The 19,471-nt window shown below is 44.3% G+C and overlaps 1 protein-coding gene across 3 annotated transcripts; it reads right to left on the bottom strand.

Moving 5' to 3' along the window:
* Nucleotides 1-41: 41 nt before the first annotated feature.
* Nucleotides 42-18,180, bottom strand: CASC3 (CASC3 exon junction complex subunit). 3 transcript variants are annotated; one of them, XM_064582875.1, is made up of 14 exons: nucleotides 17,881-18,180; nucleotides 17,487-17,514; nucleotides 17,111-17,148; nucleotides 8,434-8,607; nucleotides 8,192-8,343; nucleotides 7,513-7,689; nucleotides 6,654-7,327; nucleotides 5,219-5,283; nucleotides 4,115-4,229; nucleotides 3,772-3,870; nucleotides 3,316-3,530; nucleotides 2,401-2,523; nucleotides 2,208-2,268; nucleotides 42-1,723 (listed from the first exon to the last, which is right to left on the bottom strand). In XM_064582875.1, the coding sequence occupies exons 1-13, from the start codon at nucleotides 18,109-18,111 to the stop codon at nucleotides 2,245-2,247; spliced, it is 2,115 nt and encodes a 704-aa protein (XP_064438945.1). In that variant the 5' UTR covers nucleotides 18,112-18,180; the 3' UTR covers nucleotides 42-1,723; nucleotides 2,208-2,244. The 3 variants fall into 3 exon arrangements, with proteins under 3 accessions (XP_064438945.1, XP_064438944.1, XP_064438946.1); XM_064582874.1 differs by having other exon boundaries at nucleotides 6,642-7,327; nucleotides 17,881-18,179; XM_064582876.1 differs by having other exon boundaries at nucleotides 6,642-7,327; nucleotides 8,434-8,592; nucleotides 17,881-18,179.
* Nucleotides 18,181-19,471: the final 1,291 nt, after the last annotated feature.

The following is a 19,471-nucleotide window of genomic DNA, read 5'->3' as shown; positions in this document are numbered from 1 at the left end:
CCTCCCAAATCAAGACTCATACAAAACACTGGCAAAGGAGCCAAGTTTACAGCCTAAATTTTATTACCTCCAAGTCACAATGCTGATCACAAATGTGCACCCTTTAAAATAGTAACAAACAACAACAACAACACACATGGAGAAATTCTTGCAACGAAACACAGTGGACCAACAGAGACAACTGTCACAGTGTCTTAAGGTCTGGGAATCTGGGCATGCTGCCCACAGGCTTGAGGAGACATCTTCAGGTTTAAGGCAAAGGGGACAGCCTACAAAAGGCACAACCACCAGCCACCCCTGGAAGAATCTCTTAGTTATTTCCTCCTTGGGGTTTACAGTTTGAGTGCCTCTCCCCACTCCCCACCCCACACCTGTGACTCAAGAGTGGTTAGATCAGCTGCTATAGAGAAGGAATAGAAACAGTGACATTACTTGGGGAGACACAGCCACCACCATCTCCCTCGGGTTCTGTAGGACAGGGACAGTGGCCAAGTTACTCCTGGCAGACACAAGTGCTGCAGCAATAGGAATCTCTTCTGCAGAGGCAGCAGGGGAGTGGTTCAGCGCTGTGGATAGGGAGGAAAAGAGGGAGGAGCCCTTGCCCCCAAAGTGACTGGTTTCCTTAGGCCTGAAGCCCAGATGTGGTTTCTTCTGTTTGCAGGGACAGGAGCAGAACTTGGGGAAAATCAGGTAGTAACATCTAAAACACTTGTAGCAGGAAAAACATGGAGAAGAGCAACTGCAAAGTACAAGACAGACCGCTTGCTGGACAGTATCTGCCTCTAGAGAGATGCATTGGTCCACAGCAACTGGGAAGGGGGCGTGGTAGGTAGGATGGAAAGAAGAGAAGCAGGGCCCTCTAATTCCACTTACCTCAAAGACTGAGCCCTGAGGACTATGTGAATACAGACCCCTAAGGTGAAAAGGCTTACTCCACTTTCCCTTTCTCACAAAAGCATCTGGTTTGCCACCTCTCCCCACTGTAAAAGACTTTGCCCTCAAGTAGAGGACTGATGCCTACCACAGTACAGGGACTGATGGGAGGCTCAGATTCCTGAAAACCGAAGTCAAGAAGAAGGGCTCCTACCACACAGTTTGAGCTTTTCTCTGCAATGAGACACTCTGTGGACGGCTCTGCTTCCATAGGGTTAGAGGAATTAAGAGAATCCAAGTATATAATAACAAAGGCCAGCCAAAAATGAAAGGCTTGGTGGGGGAAAACTGGCTGGTAAAATTTCAATTATCTGGGATGCAGGGAAAATCCAAAAGGGAAACCAGAGGAGCTAGAAAATCAGAAGAATGAACCTGTCTCATTTAAAGGCAGAGAGAGAAAGAAACTAAAAGAATATTAATTTAAGAATAGCAAGCCAGGCTTTAAAAACGAACATCTTAGGAAACAAAACAAACAGGAAGGAGCTTCCCTGGGAGAAGACATTTGAATTTCCCAGGAAAAAGTGAAGAAGAGTAAAAGACAGGGGCTTCTAGATGCAGACCCAGAAGCTTGAGCTGACTGGATCTCTGCTCCTCTGAGCACAGCCAACTCAAGTAAAGAGTGGAGATGGGAGGAAGTCCACTTGTTTGTCCCTTTCTCCAACAGAGCCTGTCCTCAGAGGAGGGCAGGGGTCCTTCTCATTCAGCTGCTTGCTGGTAGGAGCCACCCTATATCTTTGAAGCCTTCCTGGTATTAAACAGCCAGTTGTATTTCTCTTCTTTCCTGGGTTCTCTGACAGTGGTGGGGAAAAGGGAAGAATGAGCAAAGCATTAATGGACCTTCTGGGCATTTACAAGCTGTTTTCAAAAAGCCACATTCCTAAATAATGTGTTTTAAAATAAAGTCCCTAACAAAACAACAACAAAACCCCCATGGTCTTTCTCCATGACCTTTAAAATTGGCTCTGCTGCAAATACCTCAAATTTAGATTTCCCCTTTCCTTAAAAAACAAAAACAAAACAAAAAAAACCGTCCTGCATTTTTTCCTTGCAGCTTCCCAAATGAAATTCTGCCAAGTTAACAATGGTTTCTGCTTCAACCCTGCTTAGTGCATTCCCAAAACAAAGCAGCTGGCAAATTTTGAGACTCCTATAAGCCAACCCATAAGATACCTCATGATTACAGCTTAAAGCACTAATTAGGGAATTATTAAGCAAGTAAAGCATGAGCATTAGTTTTAAAAATTTATAAGAATCGTAGTACATTATATACTTACTTTTATATGTTTGATTTAAATTTTTTAGAAACTCCTATTAACTGGAACCCCTGCTTACAACCTGAAATAACAAAGTTAGAATTTGTTACCAAGTCATTAAAACAACCAACCAACCATGGAGACACACCCAGAAAAGGAGAGAAATCTTCTAGGGGAGAGGAAAGCCCAGTCATGTTGGAAGCAGCTCTCATACCTCAGGTGGTGGGGGCTTGATGGTGACTGGCTGGGGAGTCCTCCGGGGTGGGGAGGGCTTTGGCTGCACCTGCTGCTGGGCGGGGTTATAGTAGGTCACTCCTCCATATACCTGTGATGGGGCCTGGGACCCCAATAAGGCAGAAAAAAAAGTTAGGGATACATTCACCTAAACTATAATGAACAGGAAACATTATTCAGGCACAAAAATAAAAGTACTGAGGAATTTTATAAATCTCTAAGCTGCCCCCCTTTAAAATAAGTGATTATTCATTTCTGCCTCACTATATCCTAATTATGTTCCGGTTCCTACTTCTTCAAAGTACTACTTAGCTTTCTCTAATTCCTACCATCAACTGAAAAATCAAAGAGGCTGAGCTCAGTGGTGACACTTCACATACAAGATGGTGTCAACCTGTTGGGAGTTAAGCAGTACAGGGAGGGGTAAGGATAATGCAGCTTCTTTATTCAACTGAATAAACGGCAGAGATGGCCACCTAAGACATACCAAAACACCTGAATGAAACACCATTAAAGAAACAGAAGAGGGCGCCTGAGTGGCTCAGTCCGTTAAGCATCTGCTTTCGGCTCAGGTCATGATCCCAGGAGCCTGGATCAACCCGTGAGCCTGCTTCTCTCTGCCCCTCCCCCCTGCTCACACTTGTGTGCTCTCTCTCTCCCTCAAATAAATAAAATCTTTAAAAAAGAAAAAAGAAACAGAAGAGAATAAATAGATGATGGGCATTACATAAGCTGCATTTCCAGCTCCTGACCACCAAGAGGCATCCTGGCGCCACATGCAAAATCAGTGGCATTGAAATGTTCTCTCAAATTCCTTAAGCATTCTCCCCACACCACATCCTTATCTGATTTAAAGGATGCATACCTAGAAAAATCTGCTCATTAGCCATCTCACCTGCGTATTAGGATACAGATGAGGCGGCGGTGGGGGAGGCAGTGCCCCTGGAGCATAAGGGTAACTGGGATTACCAAAGTTCATGACGCCTGGAGCAGAAAAGTAAGTAGGAGCAAGCAACTGCTGAGGTGGTGGCTGTCCTGGAGACATGGACACTGGTGGGGGATAGAGGCCCGGACTGGGCAGAGGTGCCGGTGTCTGGTGGGGATGTAAACCTGGACAGGAAGAGGAAAACAAAAACTGAAATAGAGGATGGCACCATTTCCATGGGATGGCTTGGCTGCCCTGCTCAGCACAGACTCAGGATGGAAGTCCTCAGGATGGACCCAAGAGAAGTTTGTTGCCCAAGCTGCCAGAGTGAGCAAGCAGCACAGAGCTCAAGAGAATGGAGTTTGTGAAGCCCCCAACACATATCCTCACGTACTGGAAGCATACAAGCAGAGGTGCAAAGCTTACCTGGGTGGGGAAGGTGCATTTCTGGCTGCACAATCATGCCCTGAGGAGGCAGTGGGGCAGGGCTGTCACCATGGGTATAGATTGGTCCCTGGAACTGCACTGTAAGATATCACATTGGGACTCTCATAAACCCTCACTCTTCATATCACATGGACAAATCTCCTTGTCCCCCAAACCCTTTAAAAGATGCTCTCTCAATTTCCCATGTGAAGAAAACAGCAGCCAGACAATGTTTGATAACCACTGTGAGAAGTCAGAAGGGAAATCCAGGAGGCAAGAGGCTGGTCTCTTAGTTCACTTCATGCTGCCGAGAAGGGTGCCCCAATAATAAGAGAAAACTCACGTGGATCATAGTAATGTCCCTCCATGATACTGATGTGCACAGGAGGAGCAGGGGGCTCTGGCACAGGTCTTTGCCGCTGAGATGAATAGCGTTTGGCTCGCCCACCCTGGACACCCTGAAATAAAGAGGTCTGAGCAAAAAGACTGCCAGAGGGCTGACTCTCAATATCAAGTCCCACCCTACTTTAGGTGCTGCAAAACACACACTTGGTACATGGCACGTGTTTAAACAGTATTTGCAAAATGAGGGGTGCCTGACTGGCTCAGTCAGAAAAGCGTGCAACTCTTCATCTTGGGGTTGTGAGTTTGAGCCCCACATGGGTGTAGAGATTACTTAAATAAAGGAAAAAAAAAAGTGAGGGGAAAAAAAAAGAGTAGGGGCACCTGGGCTCAGTCAGTTAAGCATCCAACTCTTGATTTTGGCTCAGGTCATGATCTCAAGGTCATGAGAATGAGTCCCGTGTCGGGCTCCCCGCTGAGCTGAGCCTGGAGAACTGCTTAGGTTCTCTTTCTCCCTCTGTGCCACTCCCCTCCCTGCCCTGCACTCTCTTTTCTCTGAAAGAAAAAGAGAAAGAAGAGAAAGAAAAGAAAGAAAAGAAAGAAAGAAAGAAAAAGAAAGAGAAAAGAAAGAGAAAAGAAAGAAAAGAAAGGAAAGAAAGAAAAGAAAAAAGAAAAGAGAGAAAAGAGTATTTGCAAAATGAATTAGAAAAACCAATGAGAAACATCAAGATCTGAACCTAGGCCTTGCTACCCTTTCTGGAGAGCCAAATTAAAAGAAATATGGGTATGGGCGCCTGGGTGGCTCAGTTGGTTAAGCGACTGCCTTCGGCTCAGGTCATGATCCCGGGGTCCTGGGATCGAGTCCCACATCGGGCTCCCGGCTCAGCGGGGAGCCTGCTTCTCCCTCTGACCCTCTCCTCTCTCATGCTGTTTCCCTCTCGCTCGCTCTCTAATAAATAAATAAATAAAATCTTTAAAAAAAAAACGAAAAGAAATATGGGTAAATCAATGGAACACTGACTCCCAAGACCTTATCTTAGTTTAAACAATGAACAGCTGCTGCATGCAGGCCCCTCCCCCAACTACTCCCTTTCCCTTTCTGTACCATTTCTTCCATCCGGTTAAACTGAGGTGGAGGTCCTGCTCCCATGTGTATGTGGTTGGGCATACCTGTGATACAGCAAAAAAAGTCACGGCTACAGAGCAGATAGATACGAGTGGGACTAAAGAGAACATCAAGAAAATGACAAGTTTAAGAATCCAACACAGGGAATTGCCTTCTTCTTTTAAACTGACAAAATACCTTTTAAACTATCTCTGCTTCCTGTCAATACCAGCATTTGGAAATTTGCACCCACCTTCTGCCACCTTAACACAGCAATAAAGCCTTTGAATGTGAAGCAAAAAAAAAAAAAAAAAAAAAAAAAGACTTCAATGAGAAAATGCAATTTTCCCACCAAATACTTCCTGTACAGAATCCATGGGAGGTTATAATCAGCACAGTCCATTATCAAACATATTGAAAAATCTCAGCCCTAAAGTTTCTGGACAACAACTAGACATTCTGTGAATCTGCCTGATTATTCCTGGCCACAGAGTTCTAGGCTGGAAGTTTGGGAAGATACTCCCCTCTGGCTGAAAATGACTCAGGACAAAAAAAAAAAAAAAAAAAAAAAAAAAAAGGCTATTTTAGAGACTGTCTTCCAGTGGTAGTAAGATACCAGTAGAAGGGTATACTCCTCCATCCAAAGATCAATTCCAGGTCCAGTTTAGGCTACATTGGTTTTTGGTATTCAAAAATCATGCACACCAGAGAAGGATGCTGAAACTCTCAGTCCAAATGAGGATTTCCAATCTTTAAGTTCAAAACAGATTTCAGAAACTAAGGAAAAGATCCTCTGATTTACCTGACTGGAGGGAGGCAAAGACGGATGGGCAAGATCGGTGGTAGATAGGTCCTAGTTTCTAGAACTATGCTGTTCAACATGATATCCAGTAGCCACAAGTGCTTATTTAAATTTCAATTAATTAAAATTAAAGTTCAGTCCCTCAGTCACTCTGGCCACATTACAAATATTCAAAAACTTCTCATACTATAGAAAGTTCTGTTGGTCAGCCTAGCTCTACATTAAGGAAATTAGGCTTTCCTTTCAAATAGACTAGACCATTCTCATCCAAATTCAGATAAGTTTCTGCCTTCAAACATTTAACCATTAGCTCATATAATAAGAACACTGCCCACCTTCTTTCAACTTTTCCTACAGAGAATGGGTAAAAGATTCTGCATGCAGGAGCTCCATACTGATGACTAGTCAGGTAATAGTAGGCAAAGTAGTAGGGGTAGTCTTGGGTAACATAAAACTTCTCTGAGGTCTTCGGATGAATATACCTATGAATCCATCCACTTCTTTCAGTTAATGAAAACAAAGATATTTGTCAGACCCCATATCCCTGAGACCTAAATCCCATGCCCACAAATCCAATGATGCACAGGGAAAAAAGCCAGTCACTAACCCTAAGGTACCCACCCCGAAGCTCACGTGGTTGCAGGAACGAAGGCTGCCCTGGACTCCAATTCTGTTCTGCTATATTTAGTTGTGCCACATCTTGCTCAAGTCCACTTGTAGTAGAATCCACTGGAGCCTCCCAGTTTCCAGTCTTAGCAGGTGGAGGAGGAGTCGTTTCTGGGACTTGAGGTGCTGGGTTCAGCCCTTCGGGTGGAGGGGGCACCTCCTCTGCAACCTTGACTGCATCTCCAGCTTTGATTCTGGTTCTTCTTGCCCGGGAGTAGGATTTCTTCTCAACAGGCCTGTCAGGGGCTGGTGGTGCAGCATCGGGAGCAGCAGCTGGTATCTCTGAGGCCGCCTCCTCCTTCTCAGGACTGCCGAGCACTTGAGCATCAGCTTCTGGACATGGGTCCCTCACGGGAGTCTGCTCTAGGCGCCGTGATCGGTAACTGCTTTCATGTTTAACAGTCTCACCACAACGGCCACCGTGCTGCCCACCAGCCTCCACAGGCCTAAAACCAGCACGACCTTCCTTAAAGCCCCCAGATCGAGAGTAATTCCTGGGAGCAGACATTCGGCCAGTCCCTGCAGCATTCCTGTTGATAAATGTCCTTGGTGGTAGGGTGCCCCCAGGACCCTGGTGGCGATGGGACTTGTTTGGCCGCTCAATAATCCAGTTTGGATCTCTCTGTGGAGGGCTCCCAAACCTGAATAAATGGAACGGCAAAAGTCTTAAGAAAAGAAATAACAAAAGAGACCACTAGAGATATAAACTGAGGGTCAGGGAGACTTCCCATATAACTCATCCACTGAATTACAGGCTGGAATGGCTTTTTTAAAAAGCAGAGTTCTTTCTACAAATATAACAGTGTAAACTCCAAAATTTTCTCACCTGGGTTTCCGGATTCTTCGGGGTTTGATGTCATCAGGATTGTGAGCTGAGCGGATGTCATAGCCATAAAGAGCAATGAGCTCCTGTCGGGACTTTGGAGCTTGTTCATCTTCCCGGAACTTGTCATGCTCCCAGCGACCCTCATCCTTCCATAGCTTTCGCTGACGCCCCTTGGGTCTGGATAAAACCAGGGAAAAGTGTCTTAGGTTGGCAGACTCTGCCAAGTAAAGATATTCACGGAAAAAAAGAGGGATGGGCAGAGAAACAGTAGGAACTTCACTGGTCTCCCCATCTTCCCAGACAGATCATACAAAACCAAGAGTGAATCACAGCATCTCAGGGCCTGCTGGGCTCAAATAGAACAGGCACAGAAATGAGGAGAAGACTTTACTTCAAACTACCCGGCACCTTGGAAACATCTCTCACCTATAAGGCAGCTTACACAAGTACTTCATGTCCCAGAGGCTTGAGCCTCAGACTAAGGAAGGCAATGGAAGTATGCGTCCTGATCCCAGCTCCTCCACCAAGAGTTACCAAATACTCTAAGCCTCACTTTCCCATTTGTACAAAAGGGATAATCATAACAACCTTAAAGTACTGTGAGCAGTAAATCAGCAAAGCACCTGGCCTATAGTAAGCACTAAATACGTACTAAATAGCAGCAACAAGAGGCTGTTACCTGACTTCCTCCTCCTGTGTTTGCCCTCGAAGATCATGCTCAAAGAAGAGCCCTTTCCGGGGGATGTAGGCTGGGTTCTTCCGATCTTCATCATCATCCAAATGCTTAGGGCCCTTTTTACCCACTTTGTTCTCCACAGGTTCTGTGCTCTCCTAGAGGACAGATAAAGGGCTCCTTATTCTCTCCAAGGTTAAGAGCCCTTAATCTGACCCCCAAAATGGAGGCCTTTGGTGGACACTGACCTGTCCATCCCCACTCTGCCTCTCTCCAGTCACAGTGCCTTTGGTGTCAGGCTTTTCTTCTCCCTTCTCTTCTTTTGCTGAAGAATTAGCAGCATCATTGGCTTCTGATTTCAGCTCTACTTTGGAGTTTTCCTCTTCACTGTATTCCCCTTCTTCACCCTGAGAAAAGTTACCCTATCAGTTGGAAATGGTGCATTTTAACCCCATTCTTTAGGTAAACATTTTCTAATGAACTTTTACTATAATGGAAGAATTAAAAGCAAACATATCAATACTCTTATTAAAATTTCTAGAGGATGGGGCACTTAAAAAAAAAAAACCACACAATAAAATATACATACATACATTTATATAGATCCATGTAAGTTTTCCAGGAAGACATGCTAGGAAATGTTAACGGTGGTAGCTTCTAGGGAAGGAGCCCAGGAGATATGAAAGGGAGGCTTTAAACTGCCTAGCATACGGAAGACGACTAATCTTTGTTGATAATTTCTCTCCATCTTCATGGATTGTTTCTTAAACATGCAGGGCCTAAAAACTACACTCCAACTCAAGTTGTGAATTCTCTCATCTCAAAATGGCTTAGAGCATATTCTCAACCTTTTAGATTATGTGAACCTCTTTTAGGCTCGAAAATTTTCATGGATCTCCATTAGACAATAGCTCAATATAATATCCACTGACTGAAAAAATGTATGAGCAACAACTACTATACGTTCAAGAATACTTCAAAATAAATTTACATTGTATTAATTTATATTTTCAAAAACAGCACTGCATAAAGGTGGGAGATGTAGATTTAGTCTATAAATAATGAGTTGAACTAGCGAACTTGCATACTCTTTGTAATAACACTATGATTTCTTTTTTTTTTTTAAGATTTTATTTATTTATTTGACAGAGAGAGGGAACATAAGCAGGGGGAGTGGCAAAGGGAGAAGCAGACTTCCCACTGAGCAGAGAGCCCGATGTGGGGCTCGATCCCAGGACCCGGGATCATGACCTGAGCCGAAGGCAGACGCTTAACGACTGAGCCACCCAGGCGCCCCAACACTATGATTTCTCAACCCTCAAACTGGGAAATAGTGGCTTACATCTTTTATATCTATGATACAAATACTCAATTTTCTGTAGCATGAGATCCCCTTAGCCAACAACTCTCTCCAGAATTATATAATTTAGAAATGAAAACCAAGCCCACGTGCTCTCTTGCCTCTCTACTATGCCTCCCCTCTTGGCCACATCAAGGTTAGATAATCCTGCTTGTGACAAACTGCTGGGTCTATTCTACAGAGGACCGTCCTTAGGCTATCTTCTGAATAGGGGCCACCAGAAAGGGTCAGGTAATAGAGGGGTGGCTAGTTCTAGGCACGGAAAAGGAGTAACTAAAGCTCATGCTGAGGGAACTGGCTTTAGAATACTCTCATCTCACAATTCTCTCAGGATTTGGACCTCGGGGGCAGAGCTATAGGCTAGGGGAGGGTAGTAGGTTCAGACACCTGAAGACAAAGAAATGGGTTCAAAAAAGTTGGGTTAGTTCCCACTGTCGGGTTAACAGGTCAAGGTGCCAATACCCCTCTGCCACCTGGTAGATATTGTGCACACTGGTCTTATTCTCCTACTGGGTCTGACACTTGACCTCTCATAACTCCAGCCCCAGGCTAACGTCAGGAATGTGATCAAAGAGTCCCACTGTGAGATTCCTGATGAAATAAGAAGCTCTCAAGCTTTAAGTTTCTTCAAACAGAGTGAGGTCTACCCAACCCGCCCAGACAAGCCAATTAACTCCTCTTCCCTGCTCAGCATCCAGGTGTTTCAGCCTCTAAGTGTTCTGGGTGAGGATTCCCAGAGAGGCGATACTGTTGTGAAACTCTCAATTTGAGGGAGACCACACCCACACTGTAAGGATTAAGCCTTTACCCATAGCCTTTTTTTTTTTTTTTTAAGATTTTATTTATTTATTTAAAAGAGAGCAGAGCGAGCAAGAGAGAACACAAGCAGGGATGAGGGGCAGAGGGAGAGGGGGAAGCAGGCTTCCCACTGAGCAGGGAGCCTGATGCGGGCTCGATCCCAGGACCCTGGGATCATGACCTGAGCTGAAGGCAGATGCTTAATGACTGAGCCACCCAGGCGCCCCTCAAATAAATATATTCTTAAAAAATTTTTTTTAACTCAAAATGGATCAAAAATCTAAATTTAAGAGTTAAAACTATAGAACTCTCTTTTTTAAAAGATTTTATTTATTTACCTGACAGAGAGAGCACAAGCAGGGGGAACAGCAGGCAGGGGGAGAGGGAGAAGCAGGCTCCCCGCTGAGCAGGGAGCCCGACGCCGGGCTCCATCCCAGGACCCTGCCACTTAACTGCTTAACCAACTGAGCCACCCAGGCACCCGAAAACTATAGAACTCTTATAAGAAAACACAGGAGTTAATCTTCAAGACTCTGGTTTTGGCACGGATTCAGCAAAGCCTTCTTAGATAGGATATCAAAAGCAGGAGCAAAAAGAAAAACCAGATATATTGGACTTTATCAAAACTGAAACCTAACACCATCAAGAAAATAAAGAGAAAACCCACAGAATGGGGAAAAAAAAGATTTGCAAATCATATATCTGATAAGAACTTGTATCTTGAATATTTTATGAAGAGTTCTTACAACTCAATAAAAAGACAATCCAATTAAAAAATGGACAAAGTATCTGAATAGGCATTTTTTCCAAGGAAGATACACAAATGGCCAGTAAGCACAAGGAAATGTTCAACATCATTAGCTGTCAGGGAAATGCAAATTCAAAATGAAGCACCACTTCACACCTACTAGGATGGCTAGAATCAAAAACTCAAGGCAAGACAACTACATGCTGGCGAGTACATAAGGAAATTCCACATATTGCTGCTGGGAATGTAAAATGGTGTATGTGCTTTGGAAAACAGCTGGGCAGTTCCTCAGAGGATTAAACACAGTTACCATGAGGCATCTGGGTAGCTCAGTGGATCAGGCATCCGACTTAAGCTCAGGTAGTGATCCTGGGATCAGGTCCCACTTCAGGCTCCCTGCTTGGTGGGGAGTCTGCTTGTCCCTCTCCCTCTGCCCCTCCCCCTGCTCATGCTTGCTCGCTCGCTCTCCCAAATAAATAAATAAAAAGTAATCTTTGGGGGAAAAAAAAGATTAAAAAGAAAAAAACAGTTACCATATGACTTAGCAACTCCATTCCTAGGTACATAGCCAGAGAAATGAAAATATACATCCACACAAGAAGTTGTACACTAATGTTTATAGCAACATTATTCATAATACAAAAAACAGAAACCCAAATGTCCACCAATGAATGAATAAACAAAATGTGGTATACCCATACAATGGAATGTTACTCAGCCATAATACATGGTACAACAGGGATGAAAACTGTGAAAACATAATGCTAAGTGAAAGAAGCCAGTCACAAAAGTCCATATATTATGATTCCATTCATATGAAAGGCCAGGATAGGAAAATTCCTAGACACAAAAAGTAGATGTGTGATTGCTTAGGGACCAGGGGATGAGAATGGAGGAACTGGGGGGCAGGGGGAATAACAGCTAAAGGGTACAAGGTTTCTTTTCAAGGTGATGAAAATGTTCTGAAACTAATCGTGGTAATAGTTGCATGTATCTGTGTATACACAAAAAACCACAGAATTATACATTTTAAATAAATTGTATGGTTTGTAAATCATATCTCAATAAAGCTGTTTTTTTTTTTTAAGATTTTACTTTTATTTATTTGACAGAGAGAGAGACAGCGAGAGAGAGAGCACAAGCAGGGGGAGTGAGAGAGGGAGAAGCAGGCTCCCCGTTGAGCAGGGAGCCCGATGCGGGGCTCGATCCCAGGACCCCGGGACCATGACCTGAGCCGAAGGCAGACGCTTATCGACTGAGCCACCCAGGTGCCCCCTCAATAAAGCTGTTTTTAAAAAACCTACCTAGGGGCGCCTGGGTGACTCAGTCGTTAAGCGTCTGCCTTCAGCTCAGGTCATGATCCCAGGGTCCTGGGATCGAGCCCCGCATCGGGCTCCCTGCTCTGCAGGAAGCCTGCTTCTCCCTCTTCCACTCCCCCTGCTTGTGTTCCCTCTCTCGCTGTGTCTCTGTCAAATAAATAAATAAAATCTTAAAAAAAAAATAATAATAAATAAATAAATAATAAAAAACCTACCTAGGGTGCCTGGGTGGCTCAGTTGGTTAAGCGACTGCCTTCGGCTCAGGTCATGGTCCTGGAGTCCCGGGATCGAGTCCCGCATCGGGCTCCCTGCTCGGCAGGGAGTCTGCTTCTCCCTCTGACCCTCCTCCCTCTCATGCTCTCTGTATCTCATTCTCTCTGTCTCAAATAAATAAATAAAATCTTCAAAAAAAAAAAAAAAAAAGCTAAAAACCTACCTAGGGGCACCTGGCTGTCTCAGCCCGTAGAGCATGCAACTCTTTTTTTTTTTTTTTTTTTTAAAGATTTTATTTATTTATTCATGAGAGACAGAGAGAGAGAGAGAGAGAGAGAGGCAGAGGGAGAAGCAGGCTCCCAAGGAGCAGGGAGCCTGATGTGGGGACTCGATCCCAGGACTCTGGGATCATGACCTGAGCCGAAGGCAGATGCTTAACCATCTGAGCCACCCAGGCGCCCCGAGCATGCAACTCTTGACTGATCTTGGGGTCATTGAGTCTGAGGCCCACATTGGGAGAGTAGAGTTTATGTTTTTATTATTTTTCAAAGATTTCATTTATTTATTTGACAAAGAGAGAGCGAGAGAGCACAAGTAGGGGGAGGAACAGAGGGAGAGGGAGAAGCAGGCTCCCTACTGAGCAGGGAGCCCGACTCAGGAGCCCAGAGACCATGACCTGAGCCACAGGCAGACGCTTAACCAACTGAGCCACGCAGGTGTCCCTAGAGTTTACTTTAAAACAAACAAAAATCAAAACAAAAAAACCCCTGCCTTTTACTCCTATTCTTACTTATTCGCTTACCCTCTCATCTCCAACTTAAAGATATCCACTCCTTTGACCCTTCCACCTTCTCCCTATCAGTCTTTTTCCACACTTTCCTCTCTCTTTAGTCTCCATGGCCCATTATTTCAATCACTCCTAGATTCCAATCACCAAGTCCCTTGCCACTCCCCTGTGCCCAGGACTAGATCAACTCAAATGTCTGCTTTTTCTAGGTCTACAACCAGACTATTAATCATCAATGAAGGGGTTTAAAAAAAAAAAAAATCACACAACTTCACACATCGGTGCCATCTCCAACCTCAACTGCTTAAACCTCCTTTAGTCTGACAATTCCTCCCCTGATCCTCCCTCCACTAACCTCCCTACTCAGTGTCTTTCCTCCTATTTCATAAGGAAAGCAAAATGAAGACGAGAACAGCAGTTTCCTCCCCAGGACCTAAAAAAATATATACTGGGAATATCTAGACAAAAACAGCAAGTGACCAAAAGGGAAAGAAACTAAGTGATTATCAGTCAGTTTTGTTCAAGATAAAATCTTTGGTTCATGTTGTCTTTCCATGGATCTGGAAATACCAATTATTTGCAGGAAATACAAAGGACAGAGGGAGCATGTTGAGTTGTACCATGAGTGAGCGAGCAATCATCAAAATCTTTTCAACAGATAAACTGTATGGAAAAGAAAGGGATGAAAAACTAACCTGCAGACTAAGAGACAGATCAAATTTTAACATGCAAGACTATACTGTAGTGTATGGGTATATAGTTAGTAACCCAGAAAACTGCAAGCAAGTAATGCATTACTATGAAAGCCAGGACACCAGGCCTTCTTCTCTAATCTGGACCATTGCTGTCCCATACAGCAGCCACTAGCCGCACACGGCTATTGAGCACTTAAAGTGTGGCTTTGCAACTGAAGAACTGAAGTTTTAAGTTTAATTAAATAGCCACCTCTAGCTGATGACTACTGTATTGGACAGAGGAGAACTAGACCTCCTTCTTAATTTTCAGACAATATATACTATATATTGCCATTTCAAAGTCCCACAGGTCCCTCAATTTCAAAACATCCAAAACTTAACCCACCGGTGTCCTTCCTGAAATCTCCTGTCCCGTTCTTAGTGAATAACATCATTCAACAAATTGGGCATCCTTTTGACTCCTTAATTCACATTCCAGATTCAATCAAGAAGTTCTGGTAGCACCACCTAAACATCTCTCAAATCTGAGTCCTACTGCCCTGTCTCTTCTTTAGGGCACCATCATGTTCCTCGGCTCATCCTAACAACCTCTTAACAGCTCTCCCTGTCCCAAGTCTTGCTTCATCTTCCATACTTAAGGCTTCTTTCGTTATTAGGATAACATCCAAACTCATTTACATACAGAATGGTAAGATGCTAGGGGCGCCTGGGTGGCTCAGTCGTTAAGCGTCTGCGTTCGGCTCAGGTCATGATCCCAGGGTCCTGGGATCGAGCCCTGCATCGGGCTCCCTGCTCTGTGGGAAGCCTGCTTCTCCCTCTCCTGCTTCTCCCTCTCCCAGTCCCCCTGCTTGTGTTCCCTCTCTCACTGTGTCTCTGTCAAATAAATAAATAAAAATCTTAAAAAAAAAAAAAGGTAAGATGCTATAAATTCACAATCACCAAACCTCACTGAACACTCCACACTGCCTGACAATCTTTCCAGGGTTTCCATTCTCTAGTGACTACTGCAAACATTCCTCACCCCCAAACTTCTCATCTCCCTTTTACTTTTTGTAGATAATTTCATCACTGACTTCAGAGAAAATAAGGCATCTCATAAATCACCACATTCTGTGAATTCCATAACCTAAATAACTTTCAATTCTGTCCACTTCTACTTTCACTGCTACTACTCCACTCCAGGCCACACTTAATGCTTGCCTAGACTTCCATAATAGCTTTAACTAGCTTTCCTGCCTCCAATCTTGCTCCCCTCAGATCAACTATCATTGTAGACAAAATAACTGTTATAAAATAATAATTCTCAAATTTTACTGTGCATAAACATCAATCTGGGATCTTGTTAACATATAAATGTCTGAGTCTTCCCTCCCTCTGCAAGATCTTATTTCAACAGAACTGGCCAATTGGATTTTCTGATGCAGGTGTTCTTTGGATCTGACAAATCTTTAAAATTTAAGTCTAATCCCTATCACACACTTGTTTAAAACCCTGTTATGCTTTCTCACTTCCTTAGAATAAAACCCAAATACATTTTAATAGGGTTCACAAGGTATTTTAAGATTTGGACTCAGACTCATCACTTAGCACCAGTCACACTAAACTTTTCATATCCTCCAACTTGTCATACAGTCCATCCCTTCAAGACCTTCTTCCCAGACAGTGTTTCCTCTGCTTAGAATACTCTGCCTGGCTCACTCCCACTCACCCTTCAAGTCTCTATTTTAACATCTCATCCCCTAAGCATTTCCAAACAGTTAGTTGGCTGCCCCTGCCATGTGCTCCCGAAACACCCTATGCTTCTGATAGTGACACTTACCAAACATTACCATAATTACTTGTCCGTTTCCCCCCAAAATGTAAATTCCAGGAGGGCAGAACCATGTCTGTCTTTTATTCCAGTGCCTAGTACAACTCCTGCACACAGCAGGTACATAATGAAGACAAGGAACAAGTAAACCCCTTCATATCTGGCCCCTCTGCACTGATTTGCCTTTATTTCTGGTATCCATCCTGTCCCAACAATGTTCCAGCCACACCAAACTACTTTCAAGTTTCCAAATAATCAGTCTTCTCTCCTGTGTCTGGACTTTCACAGTAGTTGTTCCCTCTGCCGAAAACATGGCCTGACTAACTGCAACTTATTCTTTCCTGATTGCCTAAGATGGATTCAGTACTCAGCCATTAATACCCTACTTAACCCTATCCCTGGCAGTTGTCACCATGTCCTATGACTGTCTGCATGTTTATCTGACCTCCTAACTCATTCCTAAAGACAGAAATTTTAGTATAGTGTTCACTGTTGCATCTCTAGGACTTAATAGAAATCTAATATGTAGCAACAGTTCTATAAAATTTATAGAATGAACTTTTGATCCATAATCTAATTCCTCCTGTCCATAACCCCATGACCCAAATTCCAGAACTCAGGACTTAATATTCAACAACCCCAGGAAATAAAACAGCCATTCATATAACATCTCTAGTAGTTCATCCAACCAAAACAAGTAAGGCCACAAAAGCTTGGCTTATGGAAATTTTCTCCTGAATTTAAGAGGGAGAAAGCTCCCTATAAACTCAGGGATGTTTCTGATACAAACCACTCAGAATCCTGCCCTTTTAAGGTTTTCAGATACACTTGAAAAAAATATCCAACTAGCTGGTTTCATTCCCCAGACAGCATGAAAGGAACGGTCATCCTGTGAAGGGCTTCAGGATGTTCTCATTCTCCTATTTAGAAACTTATTTTCTTTGGACAGGGTGAAAAGCCAACTACTAACCGTGTTAACATATGAAACCTGAAAAGGCATGCACCAAACTTCCCTCACTCTAAGTAAACAAGACCTTTTATAACAGTTTCTGAAAAGCATAAATGAAGAATGCACAAGAGAAATAACAAGTAGGTCATGGTACTTTTGAACCACAGGTGTGGGTCCATGTTTTTAAAATATATTTAAAAATTTCCAACCTATAGCCACAGAAAAAAAAGAACCTATCACACTCACTTCAGAGTCTTCTGCACTTTCATAATCCGACAGAACAGCTGAAAGAAAACAGAAATATGTAAAGAAAAAAAATCAACATAAATTATTATAAATATATTTCCTGATTGCTTTTTAAGTCAAACTAAGACTCTCATTCAATCCTAACATCAACCTATCAGAGAGATAAAATTATGGTCCACATTTACAAATGGGAAACAGGGTCGAAGAGTGATTTGCCCAAGATCACACTGCTAAAACGTAAGCTTGTAGGCACTCTGCTACAAAGAGCCACTTTCCGGCACCCTCTCCCAAATCCTTAACAGTCTGAGAGGATGTCAATCGGTGGAAATAGGTGATCTGACTGTACAGTCAAAAAACTTGTCATGATGCTACTCACCATCGCCCTCGATGCCATCTTCACTCTCCTGAAGGAAAGAGGACATAGGTTAGTTCCGTGATTTCCAAAGGGCGGGGAGCTGAAGACTCAACACGAAATGGGTCAACAGGGAGATGAGGAAAGGTACATCTTTAACAAGTAGCGACCAAGGGAGGTCCGGTCTCTTCACTTCCAGCCCCAATTTCTGAATAAACATCCGCTCTTCACGTGCAGCGCCTCTGCCCTTCTCCCAGAAACCCCTAACACCTCCTCCTCCCTTGGGGCTCCGGATGCACACTGCACTATGATAGCTCTCTTCTCTAACACAGTAAGCCCCAGCAGCTACCATCAACTCCCAGCCTCCCCTCACCACCTACACCCCGGCCCCGGGCCCGCCCCACCCGCGCGCACTCACACATTCCGACTCCTCGGCGCTCTTAGCCCCCCCGCTCTCCACCCGCCGCAGATGAAGGGCCCCAGTTCGGCCTCCGCGCTGGGAAGGCAGAGAGCCGCTGCCACCGCCTCCAGCGCTACCGCTGCAGCTCCCGCCGCCCCGCGCCGGGGAGCCGCCGCTGTCTGAGCCCGAAGCACCAGACTCCTCGTCCTCCGTGTCCTGCGAAGCGCGCTGCCGCCGCCGATCCGCCATCTTACGGAGGACGGCCGCCGACGGCCAGCTCCTTACGCACCGCGCCCGTCGCAGGGGCTGCCGGGAGGCTCGAGAGCTAGTCCCAGCATGCTTCACGTGCGACACTGGCCGCCGCGCTTTTCAGGGGGAGGGGCTAGGGGCGTGGTGGCCGCCCTGCGGCACGTTTGCCGGCGAGCGGGATTACGTAACCGGTGACGTACGGGGGGCGTGCCGCGACCCCTATCTTCCCTGGGGTGGGCCCCCGGCGAGGGGAGCTGGGCTCCGGCAGCCGCCTCCGGTTCCTCGCCCAGCCATCTTGGGCCTTCCGACTGGAAGGCGCCCACCTGTCACAGCTTCATTGCGGCATTGGGGCTGTTTCATAGTTTTCTGTTTCCGTTTCTCGTTTCTACCTACGTTTGAAGCCGATCATTTTACTGCGTTCGTTTGCTTGGTAAAATCACGAGTCAAGGTAAACCTCCAAAGCTGTTGTGCTGCATCAGATTTGCCACAGCAGCCCATTTGAAACTAAAGATGAAGGAGGAAGTTGTCTGCAGTGAAGCTCGAGGACTTAGTGTTGCAGCGCTACCATGTTTTTTCTGTTTTCTCATGTCCTCTTCCTTCTTGCATCTTCCCACTGCAGCTATCACTTCTCCCAGAGTGCCCGCTGGTATGATGCTAGACTTAACCAAGATTTTGGAACCGATTTAAAAAAAAAGATGATCATAGGAACCAGCGTTGGTCCAATATCCTGACGTGATTCCCTTTTTAAGGGTTACCAGACAGGTAGATGAGGGGAATGCTTTGATTTTGTCAAGACTTTGTCAAAAGCCTTAATTGTCAACAATAAAAAAAAAAAAGAAAAGGTATATTTTCTTTGGACCATAAGATGTACATTCAAAATGCATAAGCTAAGTTATTAGTGTACCTACAAGAGTGCACATTAATAATATATATCAAACAGAGAAAGGTCACTATTGCATGGCACAGGACAGGATTGCACAGGATTCTGTCCTGTCTAGTATTTTTACAAGTTATATGGCTAAAGATCTGATGTTGACCAAATTTATAGACAATATGAAACTAGAAGGCATTCTGAATGCCTTCATAGATAGATTCAGGATCCAAAAAGATCTCAACTGGTTAAACAAGTGGCCAAATTTGACAACTTCAAAACCCAGCTGCCTGAGTTCAAAATGGAGGATGTATGATTTAATAAGTGTTAGAAAGATCTGGAGGATCTTTTCTATCAGAAGGTAAATTGATGCAAATGAAGCTGCCAAGTTAACTGTCTAAATAAGGAAAGTGATTATCTGCCACTTTACCTTTCAGCTGTTTGGTCTGGGTTCAATTTTTAAATGAACATGAGCAACTTGTTCACTCA

This window comes from Mirounga angustirostris, unplaced genomic scaffold, assembly GCF_029215605.1.
Source record: "Mirounga angustirostris isolate CCGP_5_RB_7025 unplaced genomic scaffold, mMirAng1.0.hap1 SCAF_17, whole genome shotgun sequence".
In the NCBI taxonomy this organism is placed as follows: domain Eukaryota; kingdom Metazoa; phylum Chordata; class Mammalia; order Carnivora; family Phocidae; genus Mirounga; species Mirounga angustirostris.
Note: the sequence above shows the minus strand (reverse complement) of the source record. Positions and strands in the feature narration are given on the sequence as shown.